We start from the raw sequence: 17,211 nt of genomic DNA on the forward strand, positions 1-17,211 counted from the left end.
CATTTATACTGTGATGCTAACTTGGGTTTTTGCCCTTGCTCCCAGTCTGTTGTTTGTGTGTATTTCAGTGAATCCTTTCAAACTTGTCAGGCAAGAAAAGTTCTCCTTGTTTAGCAGAGTAAAATTAAGACTGTGAAGGAGGATGATTGTTTTCTATAAATACTTTAGGACATAAACATCACAGAGGGAGAAAGCAGCTCTTTAAGTTAAAGGACAGCTTTGGCAGAAGAACAAATGGAGTACGTTGGCCATGAATATATCTAAGCTGGAAATTAGGAGTGTTTTTAACAGGTTGAACAGAAAAGCTTGAGGAAACTTTTTTAAAACCTCAGTATTTGTACCACTCTCCCCAATAGATTCAGAAAAGGAGTTGCAGGATGGGATGTCACAGAGACAAGGAACTGTGCTGCCCCAGGAGGTGCTTTCTAGCCCTGTGCTCCAAACACAGTTTGCAAGGAGCTCCATACACATAAAATATCTTCTTGACAACATTTTGAATAGTTAATCTATTTTTTTCCATTGTCATAGAATCATGGACTAACAGAGTTGTTTGGGTTGGAAGGGACCTTAGAGATAACCTAATTCCAAGCCCCTGCCATGGGCAGGGACACCTCCCACCAGCCCAGGTTGCTCCAAGCCCCATCCAACCTGGCCTTGGACACTTCCAGGTATGGGCAAGCCACAGCTTCTCTGGGCAGCCTTTGCCAAGGTCTCACCAGCCTCCCAGCCAAGTATTTCTTCCCAAAATCCCATCCAACTCTATCCTTTGTCAGTGGGAAGCCATTCCCCCTTGTCCTGTCACTCTAGGCCCTTGTCCCAAGTCCCTCTCCAGCTCTCTTGGAGCCCCTTCAGGCACTGGCAGGGGCTCTCAGGTCTTCCTGGAGCTTCTCTTCTTCAGGTGAGCCCCCCCAGCTCTCCAAAGGTGTCTCCAGAACAGAGGGGCTCCAGCCCTGGAGCATCTCTGGGGCCGCCTCTGGACTCTCCAGGAGCTCCACGTCCTTGTGCTGTGACCCCAGAGCTGGACACAGCACTGCAGGGGGTCTCACCTGAGCAGAGCAGGGGGAAAGAGTCACCTCCCTCAACCTGCTGCTTATGCTTCTTTTACCTTTAGGGCTCTGTTTCTGGATTATTATTTATCTATTAAAATGAGACCTGGGAATATTTTCCCTCTCTTCAAACTGACCAGCAAGTTCCCAAAGGTCAGAGCCCTCTGAGCTGCTTCAGAAGTGCAGGCTGGACTGGCAAAAGCACACACTGCTGTGCTCATTTCTGGGGGTAACCTCAGTTTTCAAAGCTAAATGCATCAGAAGTGCTGGTATAACACACACAGACCATCCCACAGGCCCAGGAGGGGGGGATGGAAAACAAAGGAGGGCAAAGTTTCAGGCTCTGCTTTACAATGAGCACTTTGAGCAAGATGACTTTGTGCAAAGCATCAACAGTTGTTGGTGAAATCTTTTGTAATTGCTTCTTTACCATATCCCTCCTCATGCACTGGGTATTTAATTTGTGATCTTCTTTCTGTATGTTGCTCTGGTTTTTGTTATTTTCTTTACCCTTTTTTCCTTTTTGTTTCTTTTCCTTTTTTCTGTTTCTTTTCCTTTTTGTTTCTTTTCCTGTTTTTTGGGTGTTTGGTTTTTTTTAAATTTTACTTGCAGTGGAAATGCATCATGTGTTTGTTCTGATGTGGACAAAGCTTAGTCACACTGACAAGAGTGTATTGAGTCAATAAATATAACTGCCCCAGATCATTCACTTGTTTTGCTTGTATTGTGTTTTGTAAACCTTTTTCTTGTCTGGTGTTTTATTCATATGTTGTGATGTCTGATGTCTGGTTCAGAACGAGGGCTGTGTATATAAGAATTCTCTTGCTGTGATCAATTCACACAACTGGGCTGTTTTTCCCTATGAATTTGATTTGCAAATGTAAGTTTTTGTGCTGTTGCTTATTTACTTTTTTAGTCTGCATTGTAGTTTCTCAGAAGTTCAATTCTGTTAATACTTCTATATTAATACTTCTATGTTTAAGGAGTCTTAAGACATTCATGGGTAGTGAAAAGCCATAATTCTTCAGACACCAACTCTTGACCATTATTTCACTAATTATTTTATAAATATGCAACTTGGACTCAAAAAACCTCCATTTGGAGTTTTTATGTTCTTCATCAAACTAAACAAGTTTGAGCAAGAATCCTCCCAGGGAAGTGTCTGTTGTTTTCCTTCCCATCCAGAAACCTGAGCAGAGCCCTCTGCAGTGCACAGCAGCCTCAAATTTCCCTTTTCTTGAAATTAAATAGTCCTTGCTAGAATCAGAATGGAAAACTGAAACTGCAGCTTTGATTATCTTACTGCTCTTTTATTGTCTCACCTGCTAATAATCACTCTAATAAGCAGGGAACAAATGGGCACGGTTTGGGACAGAGGTTTATGACTGAGAACACACTTTTTCTCATTATTTGCATAATGCTCCTCTCCGGTGCCTGCAGGTGGTTGTCAGCATTTGCTTTGCTGTTGATCAGGCTCCAGTTCCTGTTGTGCATCTTTTACTCCAAAGGGGAAGGGAAATTAATCTGGTATTGATCAGGATCCAATTCCTGTTGTGTATCTTGCACTGGAAAGGGGAAGGGCATTAATCCCTTATGGGTTGATAATTCAAACCAGCTGCAGGTAGGACCTGGAAACAGGGATTCTATTCCATTGGGTAGTTTGTCAGGGCTTTTTTTTCTCCCTCAAGCAATCTTGAGATACTGTGTGATTGTCATTTCTCCTCTTTTCTCATATTCCCTGCTACGCAGGCAGAGATTGCACATTCTCGATGCCATAATGTTGTACTACATGTAATATTTTTGCTATTTGTACAGAACTCTTATCTCCTGTCCTGCTTTTTTTCTAATATAGGTGTCCATAATTTGCTAACATGAAGCTTTGCATGTACCCTGCATAGTAATTGCAAAGGCATTTCTTCTGCACACTGTGCGAGCCTCAAAGTCTGCAGGAAGTTTCTGGTGAAGGTTTTCTAATCTTTTTCTCCCAGAATAATTTATAAATGGTTTCCAAGTTCTGTTACAGTATTCTAATTTCCCCATTAACTTGAGGGTAGATGGTCCCTCCTGAGAAGTGTTTTTCTCCCATAGATAAATTTCATAATACAAAGAGATAAATTCATTTTTGGGTGGGGATTCCTGGGGGTCCCTCTGCATTGAAACTGGACATTGAGAAGCAATTCCAGCAGAACCTTCCACCAAGGGTAGGGCTGAGGAGCCTCAACTTCCCACTGCAGACTCTGCCCTGCACTGGGGACACAAGGGGGATCTGGATGATGATTTAGCAATCCTCCCTCCTCCTGCTCAGGGACACCTTGTTTGGATTAAGCATCTTCAAAGGGTTTGGATTTATAAGCCTCAAAAATAAAACTTACCGTTTTGCTCAAGTCTGAACTCAAACTATTACTTCTTTTCAAGAGATAAACTTTCTCTCTCACTTTCTGTTGTTGCTGGTTTACCCCATATCTCTGTCAGATGAATTTGAGCATCCATTGAAGTAACACACTTAATATTCTGCACTGCAAATACAGATAAACTTTGCATGCCATAGTGTAAAATCTGGAAAAGAACCTAATGTTTATATATTTCTGAAGGGGAATGAACCTCTTGTATCTTCAGTCATATGGCCTGAGTGAGATTTCAGTTCTGTTGGGGAAAATTAAGCACCCAAGTGGCTTTGATAAAGTCTGTGATCTTTATAAACTGTAAATTACAATATTTAAAATTCCCTGTACCTTACATGGCAATGTATGTACAGAGATAAAAACACTGTCTTTGCAGAGGTGATAGGGCAGTGCACCTAATTATGGTATTTAAATAACAGAATTGTGCAGCTCATCAGTATTAAAACATCAGTGTTGGAGAGCACATGGGCAGGAGGAGGGAAGTGCAGTGAGCTCCAGGGTCAGAATTTTGCAGGTAGAGGTGATGGAAACAAAGTTCAAAAGTTGTCCATTCTTTCTCTCTTCCCTCAGTTTCTCTCTGCCTTGTGAGGAATTGCCAGATTTGTGAATTCTGCAGTCTGGAGAGGAGTTTATGTTTCAAGGGACAGAAAACCTCCAGATCTTCTTTCCATTTTCCATTATTTTTGTCTCATCTTTCTCTTTTTTTTTTTTTTCTCCTCTGGAGAATGGAAGACCAAGTCCCTGCACTCCTGAGTCAGTGCTCAGAGACAGGCTGGGGTTGGCCCTGGAGGCACTGCAGGTTTTGAGCCCTTGTGGATCCTGCTAATGGTTAAGACAGAGAGTGATGAGAAAGTTTAGAAGCAAAGGGGAGATTGGAAACACTGAGAATATTGTGGCCAAAATGGATAGAATATAAAATAAAGCAGTGTGAGCACTTTTTTGGAGAATAGTCCCTGTTGGATTAGGACTTTTGCTGTGGCTGTCCTTGTGTCCAGTTGTCTGTTAAGGATTAGAATCAGACTAAGAGCACATTCCTTAATTTTTTTCAGTGTCACTCAGCCTGGTCTCTGCAGCTTCCCACAGGTTCCCTCAGACCTGCTGCATCTCCTAACTGCCTACACTTCTGGGATCAGTGTTTTTCCCTAATGTTGCTTTACTTTTTTAGCTGAGAGGAGGGGTTCAGAAGGCAGATAGAAAGAAAATAAGACTTTTCTTTCTAAAAAAATAAAGTACGGCTGTGAATGGTGGTGCCCAATTAGTGAATTCCTCTCACTGTACCTCTGTTTCTATGTGCATTTGTATTGCTCCCCCACTGCAGTGTCTTTAATAAATAATGTCTTCATAGAAGCTGAAGCTCCGTCATTAAACTAAAGAATACATTGGAAATTGAGCAGTTCTTAAATAGTGTGAAACATCTACAGGGGACCACGGGTTGGCAGGAAGGGGAAATGGCCATTGATGAGGGCAGAGAAGCTGCCTGAGGAAGGGGGGAGGAGGAGAAGTAATGAAAAGCCAAAAGAAAACAGCAAGGACCTAGAAAACTCAGGCAACAAAAAGTCTGATACAGTAAAAAAAAAAAAAAAAAAAAAAGAAAGAAAGAAACAGTGAAGAGAAGAAAAAAAATTCAATTGTTTTCTACGCAGGATTTTCACCGAAAATGTCTGTTTACTAACAGTGACATTCTGCATTGGATTTTAGCGTAGCATCAGTCAAGTGAAATCACTTCTGTGCAGTGCATTAGGGGGTAGGAGAAGGATGGAGTGGCTTTATTGACAGGTGGGATGAGAAACCTGGCAAGTCTGGGTAGTGGTTCATTATCTGGTTGTTTGCAGTAGCTCTGTGCCTTCCCCAGCCCCATCTGCTGTGGTGCAGCACTGAAACAAATCCCAGTGTTACTCCTGTCTCAGTCAGGTCCTGGCTACGCTAAAACTGTGGATTTCTTACAAAAAGATGAAGTTCTATAAGGTTGGGATGGACACACAGTAGCCAAGTTACAGCCCTCTGAAGATTTGTCCTCCAAAGTCACCCTAAGGTCCTCTTTTGATATTTCAGTTATCCACAAAGCAAAGCTGCCAACTGTCCCCTGCCAGAGGAGCTCTGGGAATATCCCTGTTGGGTTTGATTTGGCAGGACTGGGGCCAGACTGAGTTGGCATGATCTGATAAATGGACTAGAGTTGGACCAAGGGTTGGACTCGATGATCTCGGTGGTCTTTTCCAACCCAATCAATTCTATGATTCTATGGCAAGGAGTTTCTTAGTGCTGCAAAAGGCAATTTAAACCATCTTTGAGCATGAAATAAGAATGTGCATCCTGCCTACATCCTGGTCAGGTCATTCTTTGCAATTCTGTTGTTTTCTCTCTGTGCTCATTACACCCACAGCTGCCTCTGGGAGACCCAGTTGGGAGCATTTTGGTGAGCCCTCTGCATCCCAGCAGAACTAGTCCCCTCACAGCCTTTGGCAGCAGCTCTGCTTTGGATAGATTTGGGTTAGAGCTGGGACAAAATGAAGATTAACACATGCTTTGTTTAGATTCTTGTTGCTGCCAGTGAGAAAGTCAAAGAAATCTTACACTTTCTTGGTTTCAGAGGAGGAATGTGCACTTTTATTTACTTGCTTATCTGCTGGTGCACACAGGGCCACTCGTGGGTGGTGCTGGAGGTTCCAGCAAAGCTGCATTCTCCTCTTGGACTGGTTTGGCTGGGCTGGAGCTGTTCTTCAGGGGAGCTGAAGAGTGAAACAAGTGGAGATGAGAAATGATTGCTGCCAAATGAGTAACTTGTTTGTTGACCTTTTAGCATTTACTGTTGTGTAAACCTTCATCTTGGACAGAAGTGGTGAACGGGTTATTTCTTCTCATCAGTAACAAGCTACTAGTCACAGAATTCCAGACTATTCTGAGTTGGAAGGGACCCACAAGGATCATCAAGTCCAAGTCTTTAAGTCAGTGGCCCACACAGGGGATTGAACCCATGACCTTGGCATTACTACAACAAAATTTGAACCAGTTGAGCTAATCTGTTCAACTCTTGTTTTCTGGTTTGGTTTCAATTACTATCTAGAAAATTTCTGCCATGAATACCTGTATGACCAGCATGGAAATCTTAGAAAATAAATTTGCTACCTGATGGCATCACATTTCCAGGAAGGTTGAGGAGTAGGCATAAACTCTACTAACAGCTTGGTTTTTTAAATCCCTTCTGAGTTGCATATAGAAGCTGTGTCAGGTTGGCAGAGCATATTTATGGGAAGAAATGAATATGTGTTTATACTTTCTGAAGTCCTATTCTTGAATGCTTGAATTTATTCAGAAGAGTGGGTGATATTCTTAATATTTTAGAATTCCACTCCCCACTTTCATCTCCCATACTACACTATTTGCTGTCAATTGGAAAATCCCAAAAGGTGAGAGCTTTGTCATTCAGAAATCTGCTGACCCTGTGAAGTTTTGAGCCCCATTTCCAGAGCCTTTGTCTCTGCAGCAGGTGAAATCCAATGTGAGGTGGCTTTTGGCATGCTGGGTGTGACCCAAGCAAAGGATCTTCTGCCCCTTTGCTGTTCTTTAGGGAATTACCTGAACCATCAGGGTTCATAGCTTGCATTTCCCAGTTTCCCATTCTGCTTAATGGGCATGGACCAGCTTCCTTTGCAGGAAACCTTTGATGAACTGGCTTGCTTTTCCATCAGTTTCGTTTTATTTTCATTACTTTCCCTTGTAATTTGTTTATTGCTTTCTGTATCTTTAGAAAATTTTATTACTCTGTTATTCAAGCTAAAAAACAGCTAATTTTTCTCTCCCAAATGAGTTGCTTGAAGCAAAGTACCTATGAATACATGGGTATTTTAATTCACTTACTAAATGTATACAGAGAAAATTTACAAGCTGCCTTTTTACCATTTTTTAAATGTCTGCTGACTGTTGCATAAGCTAAATTATTTACAGTATGGAGCCTCACAAAAGAGTAACAGATTTGGGTTATTTACTTTCCTGATAAGAAAAAGGGATTGAAGTTGCTGTGATATGCTGCTTTGTTAATTTTATATTTGTTCCCCAGTGTGTAAAATCTTTTTAAAGAACTAACATGAGTATTGGCAGACTCTTTTGAAATGGTGTGGAAGGGGTAAGATTAAACAAAACATGAAAAGGTCTTAAAAATATAAGTCAGCAAGTGTTTGATAAAAATAAAAGTGCTCAACAATAGCAAACCTTTAGGATGCTTAATTTATTTGCTCTCTCCTTGAGAACGGCCCCTGCAATCGGTCTGGGAGGAGTTCTGGGAGTTGGGTTTGATTCCAGTTGGGGTGTGTTGGAACAGTGTCTGTGAGTGTTGGTCACTGCAATGGTAGGAAGAGATTGAGCCATTGGAGTGCTCAAGGGAGGACAAGGAGGATGGGAAGGGCCTGAAGGGGCTGTGTGAGGGCACTGAGGGCACTTGGGGTGTTCAGCTGGAGAAGAGGAGACTGAGGGGACACCTCAGTCGGGGTACAACTTCCTTGGGAGCGGCGCAGGATGGGCAGGCACTGAGCTCTGCTCTGTGGGACCAGGGACAGCACCCAGGGAATGACTGGAGCTGTGCCAGGGCAGAGTTGGGGTTCTCTGCCAGGGCAGAGAAAAGGTTCTTCCCCCAGAGGATGGTGGGCACTGAGCAGGCTCCCCAGGGCAGCGGACACAGTCCCAAGGCTGCCAGAGCTCCAGAAACATCCGTGACATGGCCATGCTGGAGATCCCCCTTTAATGAGGGGACTGAAATCCGTGGGGAGGCTGAAGAGTGAGATCCCCAGCAGTGCCAGGTGTGCAGAGCCCTTACCAGGTGTGTTTGTGCCTGTTCCAGGACAGTCCTTGTCCCCCTGTCCCAGGTGTGCAGAGCTCTCACCAGGTGTGTTTGTGCCTGTTCCAGGACAGTCCTTGTCCCTCTGTCCCAGGTGTGCAGAGCCCTCACCAGGTGTGTTTGTGCCCCGCAGGTGCTGCAGACCCCTCTGCCCCCCTGGCTCCCACCATCGTGGTGCGGCCCCGCAATGCCAGCGTGGTGACCGGGAGCAGCGAGGCCACTCTGGAGTGCGTGGCCAATGCCAGGTATGGAACCAGCCCCTGGGGCTGCAGGGAACCCACTGGCACTCCCTGTCCCTTGCTGGGAAGGACAGAGGAAGTTATTTTCATTTGTCATTAATTCAGAATTTGAAGCACAATGCTTGCTCTTCAGTGCAACCTTATGAATAATCCTGTTTGTGCAGCATTACTGAATTAAACCCATTGATTTTTCTGGCCAAACGAGGGCGTGGGCAGGGGAACTTTCCCACATGGTCCTCACATGGACAGGAAAATTACAGTGATGTTAAAGCAGCAGACATTATCTTAAGGAAAAGATTATGGTAGGGTTAATAATATTTCAGCTGTGTTGCCTGTCAGCAGGAAAGGTGATACTGTTGAACAGTTGATGCTGCCTGGTAAATAAATTAGGGTGGATCTCCTATGAAGTAATTTATTTCAGGCACTCTCATTTTCCAGTGGTTATTGCTCAACTGTTCATAAGGCACTGCAATATGGAATTCACAGCATTCCTCCTATGTTTCTGTCTAGTTGGCCTTGAATAGCTTTGAATTTCAGCAGAAGTAAATAGTTGAAGTCCTTGGATGATAAGACCAACTGATTCACTTTCCTCTCTGAGGGCAGAGATGTTCTTGATATGATTAATATTGTTTTGGTAATTGAGTTATAATGAAAGCACTTCCCATGCAGCTGATTCCCATAGCAGTATTTACTCCTTTTGCTTAGAGAAATCAAATTATTAGCACTTAAGTTCTATTGCTGTATCAATTAGCTGTACTTGCATTATGCCACTTGAGTAGTCTTGATGTGTAGAAGTTATATATGCATTTATTTCTTAATAGTGAAGATTGGGAATAGAGGAAGATTTAAAGAAATGTTATAATCTGTAATACTATCTCTGTGTGTGTGTGTATATATATATGCATGCACATGCAGGGTATTCTGTAATATATGTATTTTCTTGTTGTATTTTTATATTGTATTTCTTGGCAGACCTTTGGAGAGACTGAGTGTGACCTGGAAGAGGAATGGCATAAAGATAACCAGTGGCATTAGCAGCTTTGGGAGACGCCTGACAATCAGCAACCCAACCTCTGCCGATGTGGGGATGTACTTCTGTGAGGCAAAACTGAGAGAGAGCTCAGAGGAACCAGCCAGAGCCAAAGCCTTCCTTTCTATACTGGGTAACTCTCAAGGCAGTGTTTTTTTAGCAAAGCAGGCTCTGGGCTGAGGTATAATAGGAAATAAAATTGATATCTTAATATTTCATTGACCTTACATTTGAACCTTTCTTCAGAGAACAGAACAAAGGAGGTGAAGGAGGGTTATCTTCCAAATTAATTCAGCTGTGCTTCCCCACTAATATAAATTCATCAAATAGATTTTTTTAAACACTGATGTGATTCTGAATCCCCTGTGAAACTATACATTTAATGAGAATTTTGAGAAATACAGTAGTAAAATCCTTAATGGGCAGCTTCTATATCGTGACTTTTCAATGCATTAAATCCTGATTAACTCCTGGCTTGCTCTGCCTGTGGTTTTCATATGTCAAGTGCCTGCATTTCTGAACAAAGACTTTCAGGAGCACTTCTGTGCCTTGTGTGGTGAGTGCCAGTCGGGGCCAGGGATGCTGCACACACAGACAGAGAGCACTGCTGGGGTGACAGGAGGGGTAGGACACACCAGCAAAGCTCAGTTTGCTGGGCTTTCCACTCCCAGGGGAACTTTGGACTTAACACTTCCAGAGGGGCATTGCTGTCCTTTCCCTGCCTGTTTCCAGCAGCACCCTCTGTGTGGGAGGGAGGTTGACCTTTGGGAATGGTGTTTCCCAGCATGTCATATCGTGATACCACATTGCAAATCAGCTCACTGCTCACAGGGTGGAGGCTCTTTGGACTTTCAGGCTAGAAGAAGTGTTTCAGACTAGGGAAATTGAGATGTGTTAAGCCAAAGCTGATGGTGTAAAGTCAGGCTTTTGTGTAATAGTGCCAGTAATAACTGTGGGAGTGTCCTGGGGAGATGATGGCTGTGGCAGTGACACAAGTCTCAGTGTTGCTCAGGATTCATGCACGTGCAGTTCTGTAGCATTGCAGAGGCAATTCAGCCCGTGGTTCTCCACAATGCTTGAGCCTTCTGCAAATGCAGTTTTACAGACTGCTGTAGGTCTGTGTTCTACTGAAGCACAATGTGTAGCAGTTCCTGCTAAGTGAGAAAGCAGCTCCTCTCTCTGCAGAGCTCCGTTCCAGGTGCATTTGCAGTGCTGTGTGTCTGTTGTATTTATGACCTACTGGACAAAGCTCTAGTCTTTTTCTTTGTCCTCTGTTTCTTAGAATTATTACCTTGCCTTTAAGGAGCAGAGATGGATTTCACTTATTTATGGCTTTTGTTTAAACTCTTCCTTATTCATAAGATTTTATTGTACCTGGTTTACCTTTGCTGCTCTGCTGTCAGGGCCAGCCTAATGCAGTCCTTAAAGCAGCCTCTTGGTTAATGTAAAAGACTTAAATACAGTTACAGTAAAACAGAAAAATAATCATTGGGGAATCATATTAAACTAGCAGTGCTTTAGTAGCTTACATGCTCTCTTATTTTTAAATGTTTTATTTATTTCTTATCCAGTTTTAGGAGGCTGTCAGGGAGCGAAGTTATGAAAAGGTCTGTAGATAAGAACAAGCAGATGAAAGAAAGCAGAAACAAATTGGTTACCAATTACTTTTATTTCCTTCTGATGGAACACGACACTTCAGATGCAGGTGTTTACTCGATGTGTCAGCAAAGCCTGATAGATTTCTTTATTTATGAGTTTCCTGAGCTGCAGGATGGATCTCTAATTCTAAACAGGGAGCCAAATCAAAGGATTAGTGGTTAATGCATAACTTATATTCAGCTTTACAATTCTTGGATGGATCTGGCTGTCATTTAATTAGCCAAGGGATGGGTTCTAGAGGAAAGTGCAGACAAGATTCAAACCTAAGGATTTGTGCAGTGTATCTCTCCTAGTCCACTGGGGTAGTACTTACAGAGAATCAAGTATGCTTGTCCATTTGCATGCATAAAATATTGGTGGGGTGTGTGTGTAGATGTGGGAGCTGATAATGAGCTGTACTTGGGAGAAAAACACACTCTGGACTTAATGAGGGGTCTTGACTAAAAGAAAAAGGAAATTGTGTTAACAGAAAAGGTTTTGTTTTCAAATGGGAGAAATCAAAGGCAGACCCTCAATAGTATGGCAAGGAGGGGATTTGTGGATCCATAGAGAAAAATACTTTGCTGATAACAGGTAGAATAGGGATAGCAATAAAAAGATGCATCAAAGCTATCACAAACACTGAGTTAATCAAAGCTGGTTTTGCAAAAATATCAGTCCTTGACTTTCCCAGCTGAGGGAATTCCCACAATTTGAGTGTGGCTGAGGTGGCGACAAGAGCTTCATTAGAAGGCAGTTGAACTTAGTACAAAGGCATCTGCTCAGTTTAAATTATTATTTATGACCTACAGTATTATCTCTGAAGTTTGTCTGGGTATTTCTGAGAGTTAATCTTGGTTTGTAAATTGGAATCACAATAATATTCAAAACCTCTGAATTTCTAATATTTTAGAGTAGTAGTGTGTAAGCAACAAGGAAATCCTCGAGTCTGGTGCTGCTGAAATTTTCTTCTAAATATGGCAAAGAGCTTTCTGACATCTTCATATTGTTCCAGAAAAGATAAACTGAGGTGGTTCCAAACCTTGGTTTTATTAGCTGCAGTTGTTATAAATTTTTAAAGGGTATCATGTTCCTCGGTTGGCAGAGTAACAGTTTGGGAAAGATTTGTTGCAGATTAGATAAGAGCACATTTGTTTTATCACTAACAGTTTGAAGATTAAGTAATTTAAGGAGCCTTCTCATGAACAAACCAATTTGAAAACTGAGCTAATCTTAAATTCTTTTGCTCCACTTCTGCAAGTTTTGTTAGTGACAAATTGCAATAGTCATTTCTTAAGTGACTATTCTATAGGAAATTACAAATTTTAGGAGCTTAAGAAAATGAGGAATGAAACTCTTCCACTACATGAAATTCAAAGTGCTCTTTGAATTAAATGCAGTCAGAAACTAAAATCTGAACAAAATGAAGAGAAAAACAATTAGAAAGCATGGCCTGGCATGATGAGGGGTTGTACAGAACTGAGGATTGCAGCCTGGTTGGCCTGTCCAAAGGAACAGGATGGAGTAAAGCAGAGTCAGAGTAAAGGGCTTCCCTTCTGTTTGGAGCAGTTTTGTGCCCACACAACTACATTCATAGAGAGGTTATTCCCATCTTGGGAGAATTTTCCATCCCAGCTGGATAGAAAATAGGATGATAAGGGAGCATTGTAGGTCTGTGTGTCTCTTAAAGGCTCCCCTGGTTCTCCTCAGGTGTGAAGGGTTCAGCTTTGTGGGAGTCTGGGATTCAGGAAAATGTCAGGACAGTTCTGATGATGTTAACATGAGAGGCCCACCTAGCTGGGCTCTGAGGGGGGCTCTGGGGCTGCTTCTCCTTCCCTGTTCTCCAGGAGTGTCCAGGTGCAGAAGGGTCTTCTTTGTGCTTTGCCATTGCTTGTGGATTTGCATTGAGTGTGTATAGAACTGCCAGGGCAGAAGTTCTTCTCCTCTGTAGCTGAGCCACCTCAGTGCCTTGTGCTCCCATCTCTGCAATCCACAGCTCTCAGGGCTGTGCCTTAGACACTTTGAAATGCTGCAGATGCTGCCTTGAAAGCAGTGGGAAGAATTTTTCCCTCATCATTGTGTTCATGTATTGTGCTTAAGAGAAGATCCTGGTGACTCTGTTCCCTCACTGTGTAATAAAAGAGTAAGTTTTCAGGGAAACTATAATATGAAATGTCTTTGGACTTGCCTAAGTCACAGGACTCAAAGGAAAGAAATATTGACAGGTTTTGATTTGTGAAGCCTCAGAGGTTCTGGGATGGACACAGACTTGCTGCCTTGGGCCCAAATGCACACAGGACCTGTCCCACAGGGAAGGAAAGGGACTTCTGGGAGATCCAGTTCTGTCTCTGACAGTCCTGAGACATTCCTGCTTCTTTCATTCCTGCAAACAGGACATGTGTTCCCTGTGCTCTTAGAAGGTTTCAGAACACACACATCGCAGCTCACAGTAGGGGTAGTAGCAAGAAACTAGACAGGTCTTTTCATCTCTCTCTGTTCTAACCTGATACTCATGCAAAGGAAAATCCTGCTTTAAGCAACCTGCTCTACCTGCATCTCCAGTGTGGCTTCTCTCCCAGCATGGCCAGTCTCATCTACTCTCTGGAGTTGTGGACTTTGTACCTACAAGGGGCTGTCAAGTCTCCAGTTTCTCTTTCTTTAGAAGATATTCACCAAATAAATTGGTTTATGGTAATGCTGGAGAAAGGCTTCCATGTCGAAGGCTCAAATTTCCTCTTAAATATGCAGCCCTGAATTTCTGAGCGATGCAGGAATTTCAGCTTTGGAGGAGCCCCTGGGGCTTTCTCTGTTCTTTCTGACTTTCATGTGTGTATCTGGGATTAGGTCACACATCTCCAGTGCAGCTTGAAGGGTAGTAATGGATGCTGACTGCTATCTTTTGAATGTTAAAATCAGTGACCATGTAAGTCTGTGCAGGGGAAGTTAGAACAGTATCATATTGTGTAGGCTCCCGAGGGCTTTGCCCAGAGACATCTTTCCAGTGATGTCTGGAGTGCAAAAAAACCCCTGAAATCCTCAACAATTATTGAAACCATGCATTTATATTCAAATACTCTTTATTCCCTTTGCTTGTGCTTGACCTTTTAGTGAAGATCAGTCAAACAGCAATATCTGAACAACACAGTATCTGTTTCTTTCAGTCTCATCTGAGCTGTGCCCCCTCTGGTTGGCAGCGATGCCAACGGGGTGAGCTCGGTCTGATGGGTCCTCTCCTGCTCTAACTACTGTGATTCTCTAATTGCCAAAAAATTGCTGTCATTCCTAGAAATTGCTGTGTCTGGGGACCTGTGTCTGGCATGTTATGTGGTTTGGAAGACTTTGTAATTCCGACACACATATTAAATTTCAACACATGAGTATTGCCTACAACAATAAATGTTCAAATTCATACTGTGTGATTCGAACCAAGCCTTATAAATATGCAATGGAGTCATATATACAGACAGCCAGAATGCCCCTTCAGAGTGCCATCTGACCCCTATAAATATTGCTGCATTTTTATGGCCACTTTCTGACAGTTATTCACCAGGTGCTGCATAACCCATATTCAGATACCCTGAATTTTTCCCTTGCAGTTTGTGCTGGGCATTCAGGCCCTCAGGCACACACCTGATGTGCAGCTGATACATCTGACACCTCTGAAAAGTGAGGAGCTGAGCTTTTATTTGTCCAGCACCTGTAACTAGAGCTGTTTCTTCCACAGCCCGAGTTGTGTTGAAGCCACAGGCCCTCCTGTGGAGCTAATTTAGAGCTTCCATGGTGGTGGTGAAAGACAAATGGCTGAGGAAAAGCAACACAGTTGCATGAAAAACTCAAACTTCTTTACCTTGAGGGTGACAGAGCACTTGAAGGGACTGCCCAGAGAGGTTGGGAAGTGCCATTCTCTGGAGATACTTAAAGCACACCTAGACAGGATGCTGTGCATCCTTCTCTAATTGGGCAGGGTGTTGGTCTAGATGATCTCCAGTGGTCACCTCCAGCCCAACCATTCTGTGGTTCTGAGTGAAATGGCTGTTTCATTTCCCTCAGAGCCCTCAGAGTATCACTACACACCAACACTGCTGGAATTCTCTCCTTCTTCACATCACCAAGGCTCATTTTCCATGTGTGTTAGGCTTGGGATGCCACAGCACTGTTGTCCACGTGGCATTCTGGATCTTCCAGAATTCCTTATCTATCAGCCTCATCTTCCCACCCAGGCTTGTCTCTGTCTCTAAGCAGAAAAGGCAGTAAATTGTGGAGTTGGTCATGGAAGGTGTGCTGGATCACTGCTTACCTTGCAAGAATAACATCTGACTCCTCCATGGGTGGTTGCTGCCTCCATGTCAGTTGTGGCCCTTGGCAGTGCTTCCAGCTGCTGGGAGGGCTGTGAGAACAGAGTTCAGCAGGCCTTAGTGGAAGGGAAAAGGTGAGGCTGGGCTTGATGACTGGAAATCAAAGCTGTTGGCACCAAAAGTCCTCTGGGAGCTGGCTGTGGCCTTTAGATTGCATCTTTCTGCTGCTCCTGCTCTTTCTGTCTTGTCTCCTCCTGTTTCTCCCTGTCTCTTTGGAAAAAAGCTGATGTGAATCTTGCTTTTATAACATCACATCCCGTTTGCTCAGTGACAGTTGTCACTGACTGCAAGTCCCTTGTCACGTAATTCTTTGTGTGATACCTGCTCACCTAAGCAGCCCTTAATGGAAGAAGTTTCTTTGAGGGTGACATGAAAGCCTGTGTGGGATTTAAAGGAAGGAGCACAGGTTGGAGGTTAGGATTTGGGAGGGACTCTGGGAAAGACAACTGTATAAATATGCCAGGTATAACTGCAGGAACAGCAGCACACAGGCAGAGGTCATGGAACCACAACCATCTTTGAGGTCACATTAAGTGCTTTGCAGCTGGACTGCAGGCCCATGGTGAAGATAAATCTGCAAATTTATCACTGGTGTGTGGGTATGTTGCTGATCCAGGAGAAAGTTGGAGAGCTGGTGGCTGGAGGTTGCCAAGTTTAGAAATTGGGCCCTTAAGGTCAGAGTCCTTCAGAAAAGGGAGGGTGAAAGATGTGCAGTCAGGAGCTCCCTAAACAGAAGAAGATGAACTTGAACCTGACTGACTGAGGAGACATCTACAGAAGAAGCCCAGAGTTTGAAGGGAATGCCTGGATATGGGATGGTGTGTCTGGGTGCTCTCTTGGTCCAGTGCTGCTTTGGCCACCCTTTGCTTGCCCTCACATTAAATTGCCAGGGAATGAAAGATGCAGATTTTATTTTGAGATATGGACATATGGACACTTACCTGTGTGGCCAGAGACAGGCAGAGATATAGATAAGGACATTAGGCTAAAAGTTTGGAAATTAAAAAGTTGTCATCCTAAAAAGGGGAGCACAAGGAAAACACCAGCCAAGGTCTGGAGGATGGTGGGAGAGGAAAGAGAGGACTCAGGGTGAAAACATGGACACAGATGAATTGCAGAGGACTCAGCAACTCAGCTGATCAAACATGTCAAAGTGTGTGCCATCAGTGAATTCCAATTAAATGTTCAGCTTCTCAATTTGTTGTTCAGATTAACGCATGAGATCATATGCAATAAATCACAGCTTATTATGGGTGTTTATTAATAGCTTTATATTTAGGCAGTGAGGATCAATAATGTTAACACATGTATATTATTAGAATATAATAAATCAGGCAGCTTGTTTTTATTGGTTTTGCTGGGTAAACAAGTATTCCAGGCTATTTTGCAACCTCCCCTCCTCCTCTGCACAGCACGTTGAGGATAATATTGATTGACTTTCTTTGGAATGAATACAGAATTGTAATATCCATTGGTGCTCAAATGAGACCCCAGCTCTGCAGTCTGGAGCAAGGATTTTAGTGTAGTTAGTGAGAAGAAATGCCGGGAAAGGGGAGTTTCTGTTCCAATCCAGTGCTTACTGATATGTGCCTGTGCAGTGGCAGCCACACTCGCCATACTGCAGGTGGTAGCAGGGGAAATAAGATTTTGCAGGATAAAAATTATATGAT

The 17,211-nt window shown here is 43.2% G+C and overlaps 1 protein-coding gene across 1 annotated transcript in view; it reads left to right on the forward strand.

Annotated features, from left to right (window-relative positions):
* The window catches only part of SDK1 (sidekick cell adhesion molecule 1), a 391,178-nt gene that overhangs the window by 226,482 nt on the left and 147,485 nt on the right, over window positions 1–17,211 (forward strand). Inside the window, exons 7-8 of the mRNA XM_071570864.1 lie at window positions 8,413–8,524; window positions 9,491–9,681. Coding sequence (XP_071426965.1) covers window positions 8,413–8,524; window positions 9,491–9,681 — 303 coding nt within the window. The remainder of the gene's footprint in view (window positions 1–8,412; window positions 8,525–9,490; window positions 9,682–17,211) is intronic.

The sequence above is a fragment of the Pithys albifrons genome, chromosome 16 (genome assembly GCF_047495875.1).
Source record: "Pithys albifrons albifrons isolate INPA30051 chromosome 16, PitAlb_v1, whole genome shotgun sequence".
NCBI classification, from domain to species: Eukaryota; Metazoa; Chordata; class Aves; order Passeriformes; family Thamnophilidae; genus Pithys; species Pithys albifrons.